We start from the raw sequence: 23,998 nt of genomic DNA, 5'->3' as shown, positions 1-23,998 counted from the left end.
TGGAAAGTTCCCTCTATCCATTCTGCATCCAGTGTCTCTCCTGGGCTCACTCATTGCTTTCACAACACCCTTTCTTGAGATTGCTTGCTTATGTGTCTATGGCCTTTGCTGTCTCTATTCCTTCCTCTTCATTCACCCCACTCATCACCACCAGGCTATGAGCTTCTCCTAGAGAACAGGATCTGCTCTTTTAATCTCTGATGCCTAACCTTCTAATACAGAGTTTGGGATGCAGTTAACTACTCAGTAATTGTTTGTATACATGCAACTGAAAATAGAAGCATCCATGAGATTACATAACCAAGAACTACAATGTGGACAGGAGTGCACATGAATTTTACTCAGCATGGCCAGGGAACAAACAGGCCCCCTTCTCATACTTGGAGAATTCAATACGTACCTCTTCTCACCCTGAGAGGGGATAAATAAGTGAAACATTCTTAACCTCCAGCCTCTCTCTGCATCAGCATTCAGTCAATAAAATGTAAAGAATTCTTTCTACAAATGTCAAAGTAAAAGAATCAGCATGGGGCATTTATGAACCAGAAAACTACTCAGACATGGATTATTAGACCAAATGAATTGAAGAATAGTTTGTTAACATTTCCATTTGTTCTTTGGAACATTCTTTTTGGCAATTCCTTAGTATAGTCAGAATATCTTCAAAGTAGGATAACTGGCCATAGACTCTTCGATGATCTATTGTCAATTTTCTAAACACTTACAACAATCTGATGTAGAATAATGCAAATACATTGGGATTTTTTAAAAATCAGAGTTCTAGTCCTGTTTTTGCCAAAAATTAGCTCTGAGAAACTGGAAATCCCTGGCCTAACTTCCTCACTTAGAAATTGTAGAAGATGACCTCAGAGTTCCTTTCCAAGTCTAAACTGCTGTGTATAGACATAATAGCTAGCATTTTTCTTAATGCTTCCTATGTACTAACTCATTTAATTTTTCATGCAATTCTGTAAGTGAGTAATATTATTTCCTCTTTTTGTAAGAGGGAACTGAGGGAAGGAGATTAATATGTCCAACGGTGCCACTTTTATTATCTGGCAGAGCCAAGATTCCAACCCAGGCAGCCTGGCACCAGAACTCTTGCTCTTAACCACCATGCCATGCCTCCTATTTTTCCCAGATAAATATTTGTGGGAAGGGACTATTGTATCATCATCAAATGGGCATGTCTTTTGTCTTTTTCTTTCTTTCTTTTTTTTGAGACAGAGTTTAACTCTTGTTGCCCAGGCTGGAGTGCAATGGTGCCATCTCAGCTCACTGCAACCTCCGCCTCCCAGGTTCAAGCGATTCTCCTGCCTCAGCCTCCCAAGTAGTTGAAATTACAGGCATGCACCACCACGGCTGGCTAATTTTGTATTTTTAGTAGAGACAGGATTTCACCATGTTGATCAAGCTGGTCTCGAACTCCTGACCTCAGGTGATCCACCCTCCTAGGACTCCCAAAGTGCTGGGATTACAGGCGTGAGCCACCGCGCCCAGCCAAATGGACATGTCTTGCTAGCCTCTGAAAAACTTATAAGCCAACGAAGAGTATATCCTGCCCAATCTTGTTCCAGAGACCCCTGGCGTCAGTCCTGCTGGTTCCATTTGCACAGTCGTCACTGATTTCTCTAAGATGGAACCCCTCTGCTTACAACATCTGTTCCCTCTCCAGGCTCCCTAGCAGGGCCCCAACCACCTCACAGCCTGCCATCAGATAACTAATCAGCCCCACCACAGCCCAATGCCTGCATTAGCACATTCAGGCCTAATCAGGAATTAATGGACAGTGCTTTGCAGTAATTTAATTTCCACAATAAACCTAATGAGCCGTTTAATACAGATGTCAAAAGGAATCATTTAGCTGTTGTCTGAATGCTTTCTCCTGTGCAAACATTCATGAAAACTCAACACAGCTGCCTTTTTATAGCCCAGTTAACATACATTCCAGCAGAATCAGGGAGGCCCCTGTGCATTTAGTATTATTAATAAGGTTAACTGGGCACTTAATTAGCAATTTAGTGGTTAGTGCTTCATGACTAGAAGGTCCCCAGAAGATTATTTAGCAGAATTAACTGAGGCTTTTGTCATCTCCTCCCTAGATGCCTTCCTCACACTCCTAAACAAAGCTGACTTTTAATCAATCCCACATTGTTTCACAAAGAGGGCATGGACACAAACAATAAATCCCTTCCACCCAAGCCAGTGCCATGGAGCCCTCCTGGAGAGGAGGAGGGCTCTCCCCCGCAGTGCTCCCTGTTGCTGATGCTGCAGCTGCAGGCATCTACAGTGCCAGTCCCAGGGTCGATTGACTGTTTTCATGTGTATAACAGCATGTCTGGTATCCTGGAGAAGAAAAATGGATGATTCAGGATCTGAATCTGCTGCTCCAGAAACTGCAGCTCATGTTTAAATGTTAAATCCCTGGAGCTGTTACTGAAATAGCATGGCAAATTCCCTGTGGCCCCAAAGCTGTTTGTCCTAGGAAGCCACAGCAGACATGAAGCATGTACACAGACCTTCCTGCCTGCCCTCAGAATAAAGACTAGCTTTGCAGAACCCAACCTCCTAGATTTCTGTTGAGCCCATGGCAGGGTGTGGGTGGAGACACAGAAACTCGCTCCCCAGGCCTTCTGCCCCTGACATCTACAGGGACCCTCATCCTGTCCTTCCTCCCTCTGAGTTTCAAAAATGACTAACTAAAGACTTGCTCTGCTCTTTCCAGGCTCCATGCCGTGTGTTCACTTGGGGGAGTAAGAGAAAAATGGGATCTCAGGAGCTGGTAATCCAGCAGGAGAAGTAGAGAATAGGAAAGTAAATAATACAAATCACTAACTGCCCAGCTGTGTACCAGGCACTTGTTACTTATTAGTTGTCATTGTTATTCCTTTTTGGGTAAGGAGACCAAGATTCAGAGAGATTAAGCAATAAACTCAGGATCTTGCAGCTAGAAAGTAGCGGAACCAATATTTAAACCCCATCCCGTACAAAGAGCTCCAGATCACCCAAAAGCTGAGCTACCTTCATCACTGTGATTCTTATTATGTTCAGGGAATGAAACTACCTTTAATATTGTCACAAAAAAAATATATAATTAGAAGGTAAATCAGTCTGCTGGGGGAGAAAAATTCGTAATGCAGTCTAAAGCCCAGTGTAAGTGATTTGGGAATTATCTGTGTATCACTGCTCTAGTCCTTCACACGAACAATGTAGAGTTGGCAGTAATTTTTGATGTGGTGACAACACAGTGGAATGGTAGTGAATTTAGAGAATGAAGAGGTGCACTCAACTGAATTAAACAAAATTTGCTGAGTCCCTACTATGTGTATGACAATCTGCTAGATAGAAGGAGGGAGGTAAAGAAAGATGAATAAACAGGACATGGCCAAGGAGCATGATTTCAGTGAGGGAAACTGACATGTACCTCACAGACTTTTATGGGGTATACTGCGATAAACTCTAGAGTAGTAGAGAGAAGAAATAATTGAACCTGACTTTGGGGCTCTACAAATGCTTTTCAGTACAGAAGATGTCTGAGCTGGCTTTGAAAATGGGTGCAGTGTAGGGAGGAGGGAAAGTTAATAAGCAGAAGGTGGAAAAATTGAAGAGAAAATAATTCATAGGAACCTGAAGACATAGAAGTGCATATTGTATGTGGAAAGGAACAGGGGTCAGTTTAGTGTCAGTAAAGCACAAGATATTGGCCAAGGGGATAATGATGGCAGGAAGTGAATGGTAAGGTACCTGGTGGTGGGGTGCAGATTCTGGAGGGTCTTAAATGACATTCTAAACAGTTGGATCTTGTTCAATGGGTCCGACAAGGAATTGTTAGTGAAGATTCTTAATAAAAAGATTAACTTCAAAATAAATGTAGTCAAGGAGATACCTTCTCCTTCCTCCTCTCCCAACACACCTAGAAAACCGTTTCTTCTCTGCCCACTCACACACATAAACCCATTTCAGCAGTGCAGGAGTAGGGATAGGGAGAGTATGCCAGCCCTGTGAATGAGAACATGGTGAAAACAAAAGAACTTGTGGAATTCAAACCAACCAGAGTGGGTGGCTGCATGTGGGGGGTGGGAGGGAAGGTATCCAGGGATGCTGTGCTTTCTAGCATGGAAGACAGTCGGGGTTCATGACCCTGTCTGAGGCAGAGAGGCTGAGGACAAAGGCAGATTTGGGAAGAAGAGAATGGCTCTGGTTTGGGCAGATCCACTTAGCGGCAAATGTTGGGGTATTTATGTGGAGAACTCAAGGCTGCGTATCACTGATCAATTAAGCCATGGGAGAAAATGATATCCCCCGGGGACAAGGATAGGAGAGAGGGGACAGGGAAGAGAGGAAAGGGATGGGTGTCTGCTCACCTGTTCAGTTTCACCTTTCACCCTGCTGTCTCTCCCAAGCTTCACTACTCAACCACTGTCCCTTCCTCTTAGTCTCTCTTGCCTCCCAGTCTCCAATGGGAAAGCTGGATGGGGCAGTACTTGTCCATGTGACGGTGTCCCCAGAGCCTAGCACAGCATCTACAGTCAAGCTTCCAGAAGAAAAGAGAGAGTGACTGAGTGAAGCAGGGAGGCTGAAGGTGGAAACTCGAAGGCTCCTGATGTTTAAAGTAGAAAGTAAATACAGGAATAGGATGGAGCAAGGAAGATGGAGAGAGTGGTCAGAGAGGTGGAAGAAGAACAAGGAAAGAGCAAGGACACTGTAGAGGGGGAACAGAAATTGCCACTGGATTTAGAGAGAGCCGGAGAGACAGTGGCCTGGAGAGAATGGCCAGGCTGTAGTAGCTTAAGGATTAGTTAGTACAGCAATTATAAAATATTATGATAACAGGCCTCATTAGTAAGGTCAAATTAATTAAGAAAATTTATTGTGAAGTCCATATGAATCTAAGTGTAAATCTAATCTATTAGATTAGAATCTATTTCTACCACTTTGTGTAAGTACAGCAGCCATTTTGAATGTAATCATCCATTTCACATTATAGATATTTTCCAAACCGTATCATTAATTCAGAAAATATCATAGCTAAAATATTATAGCTAACTCTAGTTATAATTATAGTCAGAAAATATTACCCCATGTGTATAAGTAAAACTCCTATAGACAAAAAAGTTTCCTTCAAATATCACCTTAAAGCTATTTTATATTTTATTTAAAGTAACCATAAGAGCAGATCAGAACTATCCAGTTACAGCTTTTAAATAAATAGCAAAATACTTTCCTCTGGGTTTTGGAAATCACTAGGAACAAAGAGTTTGGCCTCCTTAGTTGTTTCAATTTTTCTTTTTCATCTGATCAATTTGGAGAGTTTTTTTTTAAAGAAAAAATAATAATTTTCCATTTTCAGCTGTTCCCCTAACTCATCAAAAGTGTTTAGGTTTTTCAGTTAGGCAAGAACTGATCCAGCAGAACCAAAGAGTATTTTACAAATTTCTTTCTCTCTGCAGATGCAAAAGATATTTAAGAAACTTCCAGGATTCAAAAAAATCCATGTGTTAGGATTTAGGTAAGTAAGAGAATCAAACTCTTCTCAATTTTTAAATTACTTTCTTCCTATTCTTTTGTAAAAGCAATGCCATGAGGATTATAAGGCCCTTTTTCCCCAGTTGTTTAGCTCTGCCAAATCCTGAAAACGGAGTACGTTTCAGATAAAGGAACTGTCTCATTAGAACATGACTCTAGGTGATTCTTAAGGGGGTAACACAGGAGCTGTATTCCTTCCTTCTTCTGGGAATCAGAAATAGTGCTCTCTATAGAGAGCTCATCTGCTGTCTTTGGCCATGTGGTTATGAATGAGCTTCTTAGGAAAATACCTCAGTAGAGACAGATGAAAAAAAGGTAGACATTAATTGCCTTGGTGTCTGATTGTCTGGTTTCTTATGGGATGCTAAATAACATTACTATTTAAACAAACCATGCTGCCCAAGAGAGACAAGTGAACAATAAAAAGTCATAGCTCTTAGGGTAGGAGAGTTGGGAAAATGGGGTGGAAAGGAATAGGAGCATAAGCAAGACATTCTAAAACATACCTTTTATGTCATTTTGATATCTGTCTCATAGTAATGTATTACCACTCAAAAATTACTAAATTATAGTACCATAAAACCTAAAGTATAATAATAATAATAATAAATAAAAATAAATAAAAATAAAAAAATTACTAAATTAAAATTTTAAATAAAAAAATAAGATCATAAGATAGTGCCACACGAAAGAGAGCTGAACCATATTCCCACATCTTTGGCATAAGGAGGGCTGTATCCTTCAGCATCCCAACACTCTAATGTGGGTTCATGATTGGGGGAAATAATTTTTAAATCTTTTTTTTTAAGTTCTCATTTTTCAAAACATCTACAGATGAACTCATAATATGCTATTTTTAAAATGTGCCACAGGGAAAATATCAGCCCTGGTATGAACAGAATGAGATTTCTTGCCCCAAACGAGCTTTGTAAACCAGGGAGCATGGGCTTCCCCAGAAGTGTTCCTGGCTCCTTCACTGCCTACTGTCTTAAAGCAAGAAGATGCACAGAGCAAGGGCTCCACAGGCCCAGAAAAAGAAATAACTTTGCAGAGAGCTCTCATGGTTTCTTTCAAAGCTATCAGGCCCCTCTGATTTGTATAACTCCAGAGAAAGGAAATACTGAAAAGTGAAAGTTATAAGAGATGAAACTCTTAATATCTACCAAAGCAGACTTTTTTCTTTATTTCAAGATGCTGCTCGGTAGTATTTTCTGTGAAATCAGATGGATTAGAGAAAAATAAAAGTTGATAGAAAAATATTCTGCATAAATGCAAAGGTTTTCTGAATAAACCACTGCAGTGGAAGAACAAATTTTTAATTTAAAGCTGAAGGAAATGATGAGAACAGTTCTTTTGGTGAATATTAAAATGTTCGTTATCCACCTCCCTTCAATAAATGAAAAACAAATGTTTAAAAAATCTGTTTTAGAAGTAAACCAAAATGTTAGATGATGAAATTTTGCAAGGTGAATATTTTAAAGATATATCCCTTGACACTGAATTTTTACCAAGTGCTTATCTTTGTAAGGATTTATTATTATTTCTGCCAAAGATGCCTACAAAGTAAGTTTGATCACATTTTCCCAGTGATTTCCATGATGACATGAAGATTTAGTCCACCATAAAATCTTTTGGCCCTTGAATACAATAAATAATATGCTCATGACAGTGGAAAAATTGTAATCATTAATAATGATGCTCAGAATATTATAAAGTAAACATATTATTAAGGAAATTGCTTTTTTGTGGGCCAGATCCCTGAAGAAGACCAAAAACCCTGTGAGTCTCCTGGTACTGACTTTCCTCCAACTCATTTATATAAAGGTTGATTTACAATTTAACAAGTACTTTTTTATCAGTGACCTCATTGAATTCAACGTGACTGGGAAGTAGTTAGGACATGTATCATTAACACAATTATGAGGATGAACAATGAAAGGTCCACTTCAAATATTGCTTTATCTCTCAGCAAAGGTGGAAAACTATTAACAATCATGCAGTCTTGTTGGAGGGTATACTCCTTCAAATACTTGTGCACAAATGTTCAAAGCCACTTTATTCTTAATAGCCAAGACCTGGAAATAACCCAAATGTCTATCAACAGGGCAACAAATTGTCATATATTCTTGCCAGAGACAACTTCTCAACAAAGAAATGAACTGTTGGAATACACAACAACATGGGTGCATCTCAAAATAACTACGCTGAGTGAAAGAAGCCAAACAAAAGTACATCATGATTTTATTTATAATAGACCCTAGAAAATGCAAACTGATTTACAGTAACAGGAAACAGATCAGCAGTTGCTTAGGAAGGTGAGGCAGATAGGGATAGAAGGGGAAGGATCGCACAGTAGGATGGGTAAAGCTTTGCGATTGATGAATATGCTCACTATCTTGATTGTGGTAATGCTTTGACAGGTGTATGGCATCAAAATTCTTGGACCGTATACCATAAATATGTCTCATTTGTTTATCACAATGATACCTCAACAAAACAATTATTTAAAAATTAAAAGGACTAGGGTCTTGACCCAGGAAGCCTGGCCTCTTTACAGAACCTCATGGATTGCAAACTATTGCTGAAAACAAGCAAGAGGGAGGATGAGTGTCTGGTTGGTAGAGAAGGAAGTCTCACCCCATACAGCAGCACTAGTTAGATTCTTCCTTGCCTCCACAGAAGGAGGGTTGTGGCATGCCTGTAGCATGTACATTTCAGTCACATGATATCTGGGGATGAAAGTTAGATTAGTTAATATAGTCCAGGCAGAAAGGGCAACAACCCCAATCCCATCACATGTGTAGAGTGTCTTTGGCAGCAACTACCATTTGAAATGTAAAAGGAGAAAGCTGGACATAACTACTAAACTGCATTCATACATGTGTCCAAAGGAGTCCAAAATGTGTTCATCAGTTTGGTGACTAAATGGTCTTTTTTCATGCACAAGCAGGTGGTAGCATGGAAAAATGAGCCAGGCTTGAGGTCACGAAGGCCAGGATTTCAACCCTGCAATTCCCATTTGACGCTTCCTTCTATGTGCCTGTTACCTTTTCTGTGAAGCTGGGATTAAATTGCTGAAAAGATTAAATGAGAATGCATGTAAATTGTCTAGTACAGACCACTCACCCAGTAAACAGGTGATGATTTTTCTTGCAAGCTGTCCCATGGTGAATTGGACCAATCCCTCAAAGCTTACTGATTACAACAATTCAAAACATAATCAGTCAAGAAAACACCAGTTCCACGGTTTTGCCTCAGATAAATTATCTTCAGGAATAAACTAATCATTTAATGCCAGTAAGAGCTGAGAAATCCATTTACAAAATACTTTTTAAAAATGTTCTGGCACCAGTACCCCCCAAAACGTAAAACATGTAGGATAGATTTCTAGCCTTTTTAAGCAGAATATGAAGAAATTAAGGAATTTAAGAAGAAGACCAAAAGTGCAGATGATCTTTGAACTAAGGCTCAAATCCTAATCAGAAACATATAATGATATTTACTTCTTAGATTCCTATCTCTCTCAAAGTTTCCATTCAAATTCTGATGGCAGTTTATATGAATCTTTCAAAGCTCTGAGCAAACATAAGAGACAATGGAAAGAAATATTTTTTCTTTTGTATATAAAATAATTCATTGAATGTCTCAATAAATGTCATTAAAATTTTTTCTCTTTTTCATGTTTCCATTGTGCATGATGAAATGAAGACCAAAGAAAGAAAAAGACGGGTAATTTGGACTTTTTTTAAGTTTCGAAATATAGTACATTCCCCCCTCCCCCAAATTTATATACTGATTTCGCACAAATAATTTTTACATATAATGTCTGGGATAAGCCCATTACTTTTTGATGGTTTCTTATTTAAATAGAAGTAATTGAACAATTGTCCAGTAGTTAAAGAAAAAAAAGCTCTCTTATCAAAGTCACTATGTGGTATACAGGTAAATATTTCCTTGGTCAGCTGAACAGGATTTTATCATACTCAAGGTATAGTTGGAAAAACATAAAAACACATATCTGTGCTGCAAGCATAATTTATTTCTTAAATGCCATTTGTAATGGGCAGTTGTCTATCTGAAAGCACACACATACATGGAATCAACCTAAGTCTGGAATAAAGCAGAGAAACTAATTTGCTCCTTTCCCAGGTCAATGTGAACTGAGAAAAAAGGCCCACTATACCTTGGAGAGCTCAGTAATAAGAATCAACTTTGGCTCTGTAATTGACTAGTGAAATAACAAACGATAGACTCTAAATGACTGTATGGTCTGAAAAACCACCAAGAATACATGTGATCAGTTTCTGTGGCCTTTAAAACACTTCTACATCACTCTGTCTAGATTTATGACATGAACTAAAGGTAAAATCTAATTCCTGAGGACAGAGACATAGAGAATCCTGTTTCATTTTTGCATGCAAAAAAGCTTTGAGTTAATGAATAGGACAATAAATACAGTTACCTATGTACTGCTTATTTTTCTCTTTTCTCACACCTTCCTTCTAAGATGTTATTTTAAAAGCAACTTGAGGGAAAAGAGTGTTATGTATCATTTAAAGTTGTATTTTTTTAATTAAAAAATACTTCTTAGAAAAAAGTAGAAAAGAAATAGCCTTAAGAACTGAACCTTTGACTTGGTTACAACATATATATATATATATATATATACACACACACATATATATACCCATATATATATAGGTGTATATATATATGTGTGTATATATACACCTATATACATATGTATATACACACACCCATATATGGGTATATGGATGGGTAATTTGGACTTTTTTTACATATATATAATATATATATATTTTACATAAATATGTATATACACAATAGTATATATATATACAGTGTGTGTGTGTGTATATATATATATACACACATATATATACTATTGTCCTACTGCTATATCTTACATTACTATTTCATAGACCTTCCTAAAGGAGGCTATTTGTAGAAGAAAGGATAATTCATCCTTCTTCCTGACTGGCACAGCATGACTTATAAGATCACAAAAAATAGTGGTCAATACCAGCAACTTTTTTGACAAAAAGCACTTTTTCAAAAAGACCTAGGTGGGCACAGTGGCTCAGGCCTGTAACCTCAGCACTTTGGGAGGCCACAGCAGGCAGATCGCTTGAGTCATGAGTTTGAAACCAGTCTGGACAACACGGCAAGACTCTGTCTCTACAAAAAAATTTAAAATTAGCCCACCTCCTTCCTGCATTCCCAGCTATGCTGGGGGATAAGGCAGAAGGATCACCCGGGCCCCAGGACTTCGAGGCTACAGTGAGCCATGACCATGCCAGTGCACTCCAGCCTGGGTAACAGAGTGAGACCCTGTCGCAAAAAAAAAAAAAAAGAAAGAAAGAAAAAAAAAAACCTAAAGTAAAAATCTATGGTCACTTGATTCATTTAGTAATCCTTCTTTGAGGTGGACTGAACTCCCTCCTGCCATTCTGTTTTAGAGCTAAAAGATATGTTTATTCTTTTTTCATATTTTAAGTTTCTGATAAATGTTGAAATGTTTTAAAGTGAGATATTCTCTCAGAGCCCATCAGGAAAGCGGTGGAAGCTATCCTGAAGCTTTGTAGCAATCTAGTGACTCTCTTTGCAAGGCATGTAACAATGGCTTTGGGTGGGGAATGTGTCTTCTGCTATCTACAGCTCAAGCTCCACAGAGATGCAACTTACGGCCGTCTTTAAGAGACACGGTGCAGAAGCAAAAAGCCCTGCAAGTGACCTCCTGTCTTTTGATTCCAACAAAATTGAAAGTGAGGAAGTCTATCATGGAACCATGGAGGAGGAAAAGCAACCAGAAATCTATCTCACAGCTACCGACCTCAAAAGGCTGATCAGCAAAGCACTAGACGAAGAACAATCTTTGGATGTGGGGACAATTCAGTTCACTGATGGTCAGTTAATGATTGCTTAGTTCTGAGTTTATTCTCATTTTGGCAGAGACTAAGAATGTGAATGTCTCATGGAAACTGTCATTTTAACTTGGGTCTTCTAAAGTCAATCATTACTGTGACAGGAATATATATGGTATCATTTCTAGCTTTTCACACTCCTTCCTGTGTCTCATTTGATGAGTCTTTGGTACCCACTTCTTACCAAGGATAGTTCTAGGAGAATCCAAGGGTTTCAGTTCAGTCCAACTCAACTGTGGAGAACCAAGGCAGAGAAAAGAACCCAAAGACCGTTCTGTTACCCTGGCACAAGCAAAACATATTCTCTCATGTAGTCAATCGGTCAGGTCTCAGTGAGAAACAGATGGCACATTCAAATTAGTATAATTTGAGGAGAGTTTAATAAAGGGACCATTTGCAAAGGTTTGTCTGTACACAAAGGATTAGGAGAGTTCCCTGGAGCTAGAAGCAGCAAGCCTCATTACTATCTCCAGACTTGAAGTGTCGCCTAATGTTGTATGCCATGCCAAAGACAGAGCCCAAGGAACCATTGATATAGTCCACATTATTCAACCTTCTGGGGCAGAAAGTAGCAGGGAGAGGAGGGGAGAGTGGATCTAAAGAAGTCAACAAGATCATCAGGCACACTCAGGATCCTCAGCGGGTAGTCCTCTGTAGGTTCAGTAAATGGCAAGGTAGATGGACACTGGAAATGCCATTTTGGTACAACATGGCATGAAACTGTCATTTTCTGCCAGTTCTGTTTTCTGCCTAAGATAGGCACTCTTAACACTAGAAAACTTCATAAAGGTCTCTTGAGACAAGACGAAGGGCCAGGGAACTTCATAGGCAAGAAAAGGTCAACTTCAGAAGCGTCTCAGAGACAACCTGATACTCGGGGCTTGTCCCTTTTGAGCCCTCTATGGTGTTCTGAGAATCAGGCTTTAGGTTGAAAGTTTGCCACAAATGATCCTTGGTTCCAGTATTTATTCTAATCATTTTGTTTCTTATCAACTTAGTCATATTTTTATCCCCAATGGTCTAGATAATTAGCCAGGCTGCTTGGTCCAAATCTATAGAATAAAACTGAGCACCCTAAAAATCCACCCTAATAACTATTCTTATCACATAAACATGCAAGACGCACCCTTTGCATCTGTCCTTCAATATATCATTCAGATTAATTACCTTTATTCTATGCCTCTGGTTTCTTAATGATTTGTTGTACTACTCCTTAAGGATTGGTTATTCCGCATATTTCAACCTGGACTGTTTTATTGCCCCAACCACAAAAGAAAAAGGAAAGATACACTCAAATCTTGTGATTTTTTTACCCATAGAAATTGCTGGATCACTGCCAGCCTTTGGTCCTGACACCCAATCAGAGCTGCCCACATCTTTTGCTGATATAACAAAGGTGAGTTTGTTGTCCTTTTGTTCTTTAAATAGGAACAAAGTCTCAAAACCTTCCACCAAAGAACAAATCAGCTTAAGAACTGAACAGAGCAAAATCCCCTTTGCAATGCTAATTAAATTCTTTTCTGTTTTTTACAAGCAGCACTTGCTTAACCCACTTTCAGTATCTGTATTAATAAAATATAATACAACTTGCATTTCAAATATCTCAAAGTTCAAAGTTTCCTTCAATTTAGTTAGATTTTTGTTTCAATTAGAATCAGGATGGGCTCTGTTTTTAATAAAACAAACAAATTTTCATGAACTGAAAAGAATAATTAAAGCAGAATATATTATTTGACTTTCAGAAATATATATAAACATGATCATACTTTATAAATTTGTTTTTATGTCTTAAGGATTTACCTATCTATTTATTTATGGGGGTTTGATAAATACAAATTAATGTCTTTAAAAGTAAATAATAAATTCAGTAATAATTTTTGTATTTAATTTAAACCTATGTTTATTTAATTTATGCCAGAAGTTATCACTGGGGTGCTCATAAATAGAAGTGCTGACTAAGCTTTATTGCCTCCTAAAATGAAATAATTCATAACATGATCGACATAAATCAAAGTATCTTAGCTGTTAGTTAAGTCTATTCAGTCAGATTCAGTTATCCGAGAAGCAATAGATCTTATTTTACCACTGTGTCAATGGATGTTAACCTTTTAGAACATATTTCTACATCAGAACCTTCCTCCATAGTAGATTCAAGTCAACAACAAAATAGTTTGCTTAAATTTAAAAGAAAATTTTAAAATATGGGTATAGCCCTTCTCATATACATACAAACATCCTTTCTCAACATCTGTCTTGCAAAATTCATTCTTCAGGATGCTACTTTGAGTCCAGAACTTCCTCTTGTTGAACCCCAGCTTGAGACAGTGGACGGAGCAGAGCATGGTCTACCTGGTAAGTTTCTCCTCACAAAGTCTATGTTAGATGACAACATACTCTTTGAGGAATCCCATTATGATGCTGCCTCAAAGACCAGTGACAAAGCCATCCTGAACCCAGGAAAAGGTTCACTGCCACCAGCATTTCCAACAGAAAAGCAGTCCATTGAACTACCCTTTCTGCAGAGGAGGACATCCACAGCATCCTTCCTTCAGCTCTAGTTCCCAGTCCTACAGCCAGCACCGGCAGCCCTTTTCTAATGGAACTGGTCAAGGAGGCTGAAAGCAAAACAGCACCAACTGCTGCTCACCCAGAACAACAATCTCCTCTGGGCTTGGAAACTGAGAATCCATGAGGACAAGGTAGGTCCTAAGGCCCAAGTCCATGACAAGCAGCCATGTCAGCAGTGGACTGGGTCTTTACAATCACTATATGTATTCCTGTGCCTCTTACATGCTGAATATGGATGCAGGCTGTTCTGCTACATGTGTTTCTTTAGTGTAAATTAGCACATGTGTAAGTAAAAAAGAATATCAGTAAACACTGAAGTCTTGGTGATTCACTTTTGAATCTCCAAGAAGGTTAATTTTGAGGCAATAGTATCAAACTTTTTCACAGTTAAAGAGAAATATTTAGCAACCTATGAAGACATTAGGGAAGAAAACAACTAAAAATCTTGCAGAGAGCCTTTTTTAGTGCAAAAAGTAGCTGATTTCGTGGCTCCAAGAACCCCTATTCTTTCCACTCTATAGAGCCCTGTGGTAAAACTACAAGTAAAAAACACAAGCCCCAGGATACTAGGCTGATAAGAATGTGCTGTGATTATAAGTACAAATGCCATTGGAGATTTGCGATGACTGGTATATTTAATAAGATTATTATTGTTTTAGTTAGAGGTCTCTACAAAATTCTACAAGTTTTGAGTGCACTATCTTAACTGTATTTTCCTCATAAACACTGTACAATTAGTATGCCATTTTACAGAATGCAAGATATTTCAGGAATACATATATGGTATGATAGCAGAATTAGTTATACAAATTGGATTTCATCTACATGATTATCAGTGAATAAATGTTAACTTCTTGACACGGTTATTTATTGCTGCATTACAACCATCCCTAAAGTTAGTGATCTAAAACAATAATCATTTATTTTGCCAATAAATCTGAAATTTGGGCAGGGATCAGCAGGGACACCTTTTCTCTGCTCCATGTTGTGTCAGCTGGAATATCTCAACTGGTGTTGAAGATCCATTTCCAAAACGGTTCACTCACTGGCTGGCAAATCAGTGCTCATCCAGAGCTGTTGGCTGGGGGCCTCATTTCTTCTCTACACAGGTCTCTCCACAGGGTTGCTTGGGTTTCACCACAGCATGGTAGCTGAGTTCAGAGTGTCAGTATTCTAATATCTTAAGGGCCTAAAAACAGCATCATTTCCTCACATTCCAATTGCTAGGCAGCTGCAGAGCCCATCTAGATTCAAAGGGAGGGGACATAGACCTTCTCTCTTGATGGGAGAAGTATCGAAGAATTTATGTCATTTATAATTAACCACAATCCACATAACCACTATTTTGGCATCCAAATTATTTTAAGAGTTGGTTGGACAAAACAAATCAAAACTTTTCGTGAAATGATTGATCTTAAGCACTCACTGAATACTTTTCTTTCATTCTACCATAAAACTTTCTTATAAAATTAGCATTTCAGGTAGATTAATAAAAATAATAGTATATCTATGATGAAAGCATTATCTTATTTCCAAATTGCCTTACTGTTTCCATTTTATTTATACATTCCTTTTACTCATGAATATACCATAGAACACTAAAGCTGGAAGAAATCTTGAGATAATTTGGTTAAGCTTCTATGTTTCACAAATGAGAAAACCAAGGCTAGAAATGTGAAGTGCCTTGTTCAAGGTCATATCATAGCTTGTGGCACAGCCGGGATCGTTATTCAAGTTTTCTACATCTATTATACTATGTTTGGCTTAAGTATCTCCATCGTTTGCAAAAAAAACATAACCTCAAACTTGCTTTGCCCTCAAACCACAGCCTCTTCTCTCTCTATTTCACTACTCTGTCAATTTTTCTAAATTGTCTAGGCTTCTGAGTCTCTATTATTTCACCACCTAATCACCACAGGGTTTCACCTCTAACCACATAAAGCAGGGATGTAGCTTTCACAAAAGTCACAGATGACTTCCTAATTGATCAGTTTAGCAGTCTCATTTCCATCTTCTTTTCATTTGACATTTCTGGCACGTGGCTCTTGTTAACCACCCCGCTCTTGAAACTCTTACATCTGGGCTTCCACAAAGTGACTCCTTCTTGGTTCTTCTCACATACCCTGCCTACTACTCCTCCATATCCTGCAGTGTGGCTTATTATTAAATTTTTTAAATTTTGCTTATTAAAATCCTACATCATTTTTAAAAAGATTTATAGTGATTTACAGACATGGATCAATACAAAAAGATTTTTGTTTTAAAGAATGGAAAGAAAAATGGAAGAGAAAATAAAACAAAGATTACTCCTTTAGTGAAATGGAAGTGTTTGGGAACTAGATTGAGGTGGTGATCACACAACATGGTGAATGTGACAAATGCCACTGAATCATTTACCTTAAAATAGTTAATTTTATGTGTTATAAGTTTCACATCAATAAATTTATTAAAATAAGATAACTCTGTAGGAAAAATCATATACAAAATAAACATCATAGAGTTCTGTAGGTTTGCTTTAGATGGTCCATGATTTGACTCTGAGCTTCTTAACAGGCTGTGTAAAGAAGAAAATACAATTGGTCACCTAATATAGATCTGCATGCTTACAGCATGGTAATTGCTTAAGAGAAAAATTTATCTGATGAATTCTCATAAGGAGGACAGTCTCGATTATAATGCACCATGTCCTGTCCACATGAACCTTCCTACTGTGTAAAACCAGTGTCAGGTGTTTCCTTTAAGGCCCTCCCTGGACATATGCAATGAATGCCAAAGCCCCGTTCATTACAGAAGTTCCAGGAGGGGCTAGGTGCTGACAGTCTGCCTTAATTCAAGAATTGATTTTGCATTATTTAGAGGAATAGCTGTGCTGTCTAACCTTCAGTCAATGCTCTATAATAAAAATTATATCTCATAATTGAGCTTTTGATTTGTATTGAGCAAGAAGAGTTATATTTGCCGACCTGGACCTAGAGTGCAAATATTCCATATTGACAAGAGCATATCCATATGCTTTCCTAATCAGCCCAAATGGGAGTAGAAATGACGTATCTTAATGAAAAATGGAAACCCTAACTGGGAAACATTCCTGATAAAAAGACAGTTATACATGGAAAACAGAAAACAAACAAACAAAAAAAAAGTGCAGGGGCACTCTGGACAAGAACAAAGCTTCCCTCCCTCAAAACAATTCCGGCTTTTTCCCATGTACAGGTAAAATGAAAATTAGGGCTCCAAAATCCTGCACCACAGTATTACTGAGATAATTTTAGCCTGGAAAATTTTTAAGGTTAGTGTCACCAAACACCCACCAGGCCATTAAAATCTCACTAAAGCACTCAAAGAAATCTTTCAGCTTCAGCAGTTTAACTTAGTAGTTAATTCTGAGATAAAGTACTTACAAAATATGCATCTAGGACACTAAAAGAATTGGTATGTTGTATAGAATTGTGGGATCTTCTATCATTACTATTTTTTGTAGTAGCTGATCCCAAGCCATTCTTTTTTGTAGAGCCAGTTATCTGTTAAGATCACTCCTATCGGCCGGGTGCAGTGGCTCATGCCTGTAATCCCAGCACTTCGGGAGGTCGAGGCAGGCAGATCCCTTGAGGTCAGGAGTTCGAGACCAGCCTGGCCAACATGGTGAAACCCTGTCTCTACTAAAAATGCAAAAATAAGTCGGGCATAGTACTGCATGCCTGTAATCTCAGCTATTCAGGAGGCTGAGGCAAGAGAATTGCTTGAACCCGGGAGGCAGAGGTTGCAGTGAACCAAGATCGCGCCACTACACTCCAGTCTGGGTGACAGAGCGAGACTCCATCTCAAAAAGATCACTTCTATTTCATAAAAATGAGTCATCCACATATAGGAGAAACTTGATATTCTGTCCTCCACACGACATGTATCCAACTTGTTCAAAAATAGTATCAATTCACAGGGTAAAAATTTTTTGTGGTTTGGTTTGGTTTAGACATGTGTAGGCGGCAATACATTTCTCTTTTAGCTGATTAGAATGATCATCTTGTCTATCAGGAGAGAAGTTCTTTAGTGTCCTCCCTCCCAAATTACAGACTTTTTCACTTGCAACACATTCCATTTAAGATAGAAACCAGGTCTCTTAATAAATTGCAGTATTTTAAGTGAAGAAGCAAACTTTAAGCAGAGCTAGTGTACTATTGGACATTGTTTTGTCTTTTATTGCCCATCTAGGTAATATGTTAAAATTAGCACATTTCCAACTTTTCTTTATCTCACCTCAGCCTCTGACTCTGTCAAAAGGAATCCGTGACATGAGCCAAATTGAATGAACTCAATGGAAAACCAAGCTGCTAATGTTCCATGTGGTCGGGGACAGCTGTCTGTCTCTATTCATTCCTATATTGGCAGTGTCCAGCCAGATGCTATATTAAAAATTAATATATGTTAAAGGAATTATAGCAGTGAATGAATGAATTTGTATTACAATATCTCCATGAAAGTCAGAGTTTATTGGAATAATCTAGTTCCCTTTTTAATCTGTCTAGTAAAAAGCTTAGAGCCAAATCAATGTTCTAGAAGCAGTATTTGGCTATCAATTCTGGTCACACCACTCACCAGTGCCAAAATTTGTCATTCATTGTCATGTTCTTGTGCCTTTACACAGTTATTTTTTCCTGTGCCTGTAATAGTCTTCCATTCTTGCAGCTTGATGACCTCCAACTCATATTTTAGTTTCAGCTAACATGCTACTTTCTCTGTGAAGTTTTCCCCAACTGCTCCCTGAAAAGGATTTATAATTACCATCTGTTCCCTGATTCTACAGCAAAAAGTCATCTAGAGTGCCATCAAACATTTACCACACAGAATTGAAAGTATTGCTATGCATGTCTGGAATCCCTCCAAGACTGAATTCCTGAAGTAAAAAGATATGTTCTTATTCCTTTTTTAAAAATTCCTGTGCTAAGCACAGTGGCTGGCATATAATTGCAGTTTCATAACTATTTGTCACTACTGTCAACCTTATTGGGCCTATCAGTACTATCATCTCAGACAGTAAATGCCTGGAGGATATGTGCCCTCCCTGTGCTGGTACCCACGCAGCTCCACAGACAGCCTCACGTGTAAGGCAATATCCCTTATTGGTAAGTACTTTCATCAAAATGAGAGTGCTGAAGAACTTTAATCAGCTCCACCTCATGTGATGTACCAACTACCACATTGATTAAATGTAGGTATGCAGGGAAAGAAATTTGCAGTAAGCCTCTCTCCCAGCCCAAATATGTATACTTCCTAACTCAATCAGGAAGGCTTGGCAAAGATGTTATTTAAATTGCTCCACCTTAGGATGAAAGGATAATAGTAAGACTTGAAAGAGTTTTAAGAACAACATGGCTGAACTGAGTTTAGGCAACAGTGGTCAATATTTTTGCCTGTTCTTTCTTACCAGGGAGCAAGTTTTCCTAACAGAAGTATACTGCTTATAAAAATTATTCTGAGAGGTCTACAAGAAAAATGTCATCTAAAGAAAAGGAAAAATGGCCATTCAACTAAGACTTCCAATTGCACCTCATCCCTAGATACAATCTTTACGATGCCCAGGAAAAGATGAAAAGTAAATTGAAGTTCTTTCAACTCTCAAATTTGGTACTTCTAGATTTAGCCTAGAAATGTCAGGTGACTTAATATGTCCTTCAAATTTCAGTTTGGGAAATTCAGTACCCTCCCACAAATTTTGGCAATTCCCAAGAAAATTTTTCTGGTTTTCTGCCCTCTAGTGAACTGATGTTATTCCATCTCCCTTTTTGAATCTGTTCCTTTCTTTCACTCCCTCTTCATTCTAAAGGTGAACAGTCTAGATTTCCATAATTATTCCTCATCACCATTCAGAGATGATATTTCTATGAGTAGATCAACTTTATTGTGGGTTGAGGTGATAAGGACAGGAGGAAGCCATAGTGCAGCACCACCCAGTCGCCAACCTCAAGTTATTACATAGCTGTCCTGTCTTGACATGTCAGTCACATCCTTTGCTGGAAAGTTCTCCCTAGCCAGTGCTATCTTGGTCATTCCCTGTTGCATCATGATGTTAAGCCCTCATTCTCTCAAAGCCCTCCTCATGACCACCCTTTTTCCAGGCTGCTCCCAACTCCTTTCCCAAGTTACAGTCCAATTTTTATGAAGAGTAGTGATCTGTTTAATCTCTTTCCAACATTATACTGAACAGAGATCACCCGTTTCTAAGATAAATCCTGCCTCTTATGCAGGGATAAAAGCAGTTAACGGTGGTTGTAGTTAGAAATTGCATCTTTCTCTTCCTTCCATGCTGATACTCCTTCACATGAATACAGGTACATATTCAGATAATAGTGTGTACCAAGCAGTTTTCAGTAACTCTTGGTGACTTTATCTCACCTTGATGCCATTGTTTCTCCTTCTTCTTTCTCAGGAGAGTTCTCTCTCTCGCCTCCTTTATATCATGTAAGTCCATTCTCTGGCTTTGCCCCATATGCCACTAGTGCATGTTGATTTCCCCAGGGGTCCCATGTAGATTCTCTGCACATCTTTAGATGGGAAACTGCTCCATCACAGATGAATTCCAGGGGCACTGTAGGCCACAGATTCAAGCAAACTCTTTATGTTCCAGGAGACCACAGAGTAAAAAGGACTTCAATAAATTATCTTAATTACCAGCGGCTCTCTGGGATGCTGTGATCATTCATTTATTCATTCAACAAATATTTATGTTGTGCTTATTAGGCACAGGGGATAAGTTGGTGAACAAGGCAAATATGCTTTGTGCCTGTCATGATTTAGGTTCCCCCAAAACAGACCCCGAAACAAGGACTCAATTACAAGGAGTTTATTTCAGGGATGATACCAGTAAATTCAGTAAGGCAATGGAGAAGTGAAGTGCAGAAAAGAAGGAAACCAATACAACCAATTACCCTGTGACCACTGAAGCTCGTCAGTGGTGTGCTAGTAAATGCTTAACAGCCAATCTAAAAACAATGTGGAATATATATGCATAGAGAAGTTTATTATAAAATTTTGCTGATACAGAGGATATGTAACACAATCTACAAGTAATAAAATACACAGTATTCCTTATTATAAATTCTATATAGCCAATTGATTCTCTTAAGGAAACAATGTTTAAACTGAGATCTGAATGACAAGAAGGCAAAACATAAAAACTGAGGAGGGGTGGTGAAGAGTATTTTCAGCAGAGGGGAGTAGCTGAAGCTGGCAGTGGTGTGGCACATTGAAGGAAAGTGAAGAAATCCATTGTAGCTAGAGTACAGGAAGTTGGAGAGGAAATGGTGAAGCTCTAGAAGCGTAGAGCTTTATAAGCCCTGCAAAGAATCACTAAAATATTTTAAGAAAAATAATGGCACCTCAAGTTTAGGTTTAAATAGATCCTTCTGACTATATTGTGGAGAACTGGCTGGAGGTCGGCAAATGCAAGCAATCAATTAGAAGAGGCTTAATGGTAATTCAGTCTAGAAATGTTGATAGCTAGGACATTGGTGATGCAAGGAGAGATGAACAGAAGTGAATTGATTTTATTGGTATTTAAAAGTTAAAACCAATATAAATTCTGAAGCCATGAATGGATTCAGCAAGAAAGGCTGGCCTGATTGATGAACAATGTCTGTACAGGCTCATTAACAGAAAGTGGTAATATATGTGACTGCAGTTTCTGTACCAGGTCAGTGAACTGGTTTTAGCTGTGCCTCTCAGGTGTTCAAATATTGCCCTCCTCTTACCTCTTTTTAGTCAGTGGTTAGCGAGCACATCCTAGGAGATGCTAGCCTTTGCTAGTTCTCAGGTCTTTGACAGGGTTAGTTTTTTGCTTCCATCCATTTTTGTTAGCTCACATCCACACAAAGGAAAAGACTGGTAAGTATCTAATATGGTTTTGCTGTATCCCCACCCAAATCTCATATTGAACTGTGGCTCCCACAATTCCCATGTGTCATGGGAGGGACCCACCCAGAGGTAATTGAATCATGGGGGCGGGTCTTTCCCGTGCTGTTCTGTGATAGTGAATAAATCTCACAAACTCTGATGGTTTTATAAAAAGGAGTTCCCCTGCCCAAGCTCTCTCTCTTTGCCTGCCGTCATCCATGTAAGACGTGACATGGTCCTCCTTGCCTTCTGCCATGATGGAACTGTGAGTCCATTAAACCTCTTTCCTTTATAAATTACCCAGTCTCAGGTATGTCTTTATGAGCAGTATGAGAACAGACTAATACAGTATCCATTATGAGTAGTACTTTTCATTGATCTATCCAGTATTTTACAGAAAAGAGAAAAGCAGAGGTTGATAAATACAGGAAATAGATAAACAGGTAAATGGAATGATTCTAGGGATTCAAGATTTCTATTTGAGACCTTGTTTAGGAAACTGTCACCCAGATTACTTTAAATCTATTGAGCTAGAAGCAGCTATGCATGCTTTGTCCTCCTACACATCCTGATTTAGAGGTTTCATTCCAATGGCCCAGTGACTTTTGTTTTGTTTTGTTTCCTAATTTCAGTTTTGGGTGTTTGTCATATTTTTCACTTTGGATTTAGCATCTGTATTCTACCCCTTCTTGTTTCTCCAAGTGGACCCTAACACACTGCAGGAGTGGTATTTGTATCCTACTAACTCTAGCTGAAGTGCTAGCACCTCACCAGTGCCAGAAAACCAGCACACAGCAGCTCAGGCCAGGAGGAGAGGCTTGCATCATGCCACAGAGCTCTGCAGCCCCTCACAGACTACCTAGAAGCTGGCTTGGTTCTGTTTGCTTTCACACTTGCTGGCACTGAAACAGTTAGGATAAACCTATTGAGGGCTATTCCCTGATCATTCCTCAGTAGTAAACAGCTCTAATGACAAGGCGAACAGCCCTGCTTGAATAAACTTTTAAAAGCTTTTCAAAATTAAGCCATTGTGACTATTTTAACAAAAATCTTAAATCTTAAAAATATATCACTCAGTTATCATGTGTGGAAAGTTGAGAACGTTTTTTGAGAAAGGTTACTGTAAGACTTAAGGAAGAAAGACCTAAATCCCCACTGTGATGGTATTTGGAACGTAATTAGGTCAAAGGTAAGAGCCTTTGGGAAGTAATTAGGTCATGAGGGCCGAGCCCTTATAAGAAGAGACAAAAAAGGGATGATTTCTCTCTCCCTTTCTCTCTCTGTCTCTTTCTCTCTCTCTCTCTCTCCTTTTCTCTCCCTCTGTCTCCCTTTCTCTCTCTCTTTCTCTCTCTCCTTTTCCGCCGTGTAGGGATACAACTAGAGGACAGCTGCCTACAAACTAAGAAGAGTGACCTCACTAGACACTGGTTTTTCTGGTGCCTTGATCTTGGACTTCATGGCCTCCTGAGTTGTGAGAAATAAATATCCATTGTTTGAGTCATTGATCTATGGTATTCTGTTATGACAGCTGTCAAAGATGCAATCCCAATTTAAATAACAATGCCCCATTACATATGTCTGTGATGTTTCCAAGGCCTAAATTTGGGGGTAAATTGAAATTGCATATTAAGAACTATTAACAACTAATAGTTGTTAATAACTAATTAACAACACCAGAACTTCAACATTTACTATTCTTTGTTCAACAAGCACAAAGTCTGGCTCTGAAAAGGAAGATTAAGTTCACAAGAGACCTCGGTACGCTTCCCATCTATTTCCTTTATTCAAGACCTACACATATGAAATAGTGAACAATGTAAGATGTTATGTATAAAATATAAATACTACTTTAACTTTACGTAGACTAAACCGAGGTACATAATTATTTTAGTTCAGAAGAGGAGAAAAACAGTGAGAAGCAGAGATACCAAAGAAAGCACTCATGGAGCTTTGCTTGGGTTGAGAAGGGTATAAAGGACTTTCGTGAAGAGAGAGGAGATGACCCTCCAAGTATAGTAAGTTTCATAAGCAAAGCTCAGAGATCGGAGTGAGTTTCAAGGAAGAATGCTGAG

General features: G+C 38.5%; 1 protein-coding gene across 2 annotated transcripts in view; it reads left to right on the top strand.

Annotated features, from left to right (window-relative positions):
- IMPG1 (interphotoreceptor matrix proteoglycan 1) overlaps positions 1-23,998 on the top strand; it is a 161,307-nt gene that overhangs the window by 62,264 nt on the left and 75,045 nt on the right. For both annotated transcript variants that reach the window (XM_009242015.4, XM_002817076.5), the window contains 5 exons: positions 5,451-5,509; positions 9,235-9,255; positions 11,206-11,453; positions 12,791-12,867; positions 13,745-13,823. In XM_009242015.4, the coding sequence (XP_009240290.4) occupies positions 5,451-5,509; positions 9,235-9,255; positions 11,206-11,453; positions 12,791-12,867; positions 13,745-13,823 (484 nt within the window). The remainder of the gene's footprint in view (positions 1-5,450; positions 5,510-9,234; positions 9,256-11,205; positions 11,454-12,790; positions 12,868-13,744; positions 13,824-23,998) is intronic.

The sequence above is a fragment of the Pongo abelii genome, chromosome 5 (assembly GCF_028885655.2).
Source record: "Pongo abelii isolate AG06213 chromosome 5, NHGRI_mPonAbe1-v2.0_pri, whole genome shotgun sequence".
NCBI lineage: Eukaryota > Metazoa > Chordata > Mammalia > Primates > Hominidae > Pongo > Pongo abelii.
The sequence above is the reverse complement of the archived record's forward strand: the minus strand, read 5'-3'. Positions and strand labels throughout refer to the sequence as shown.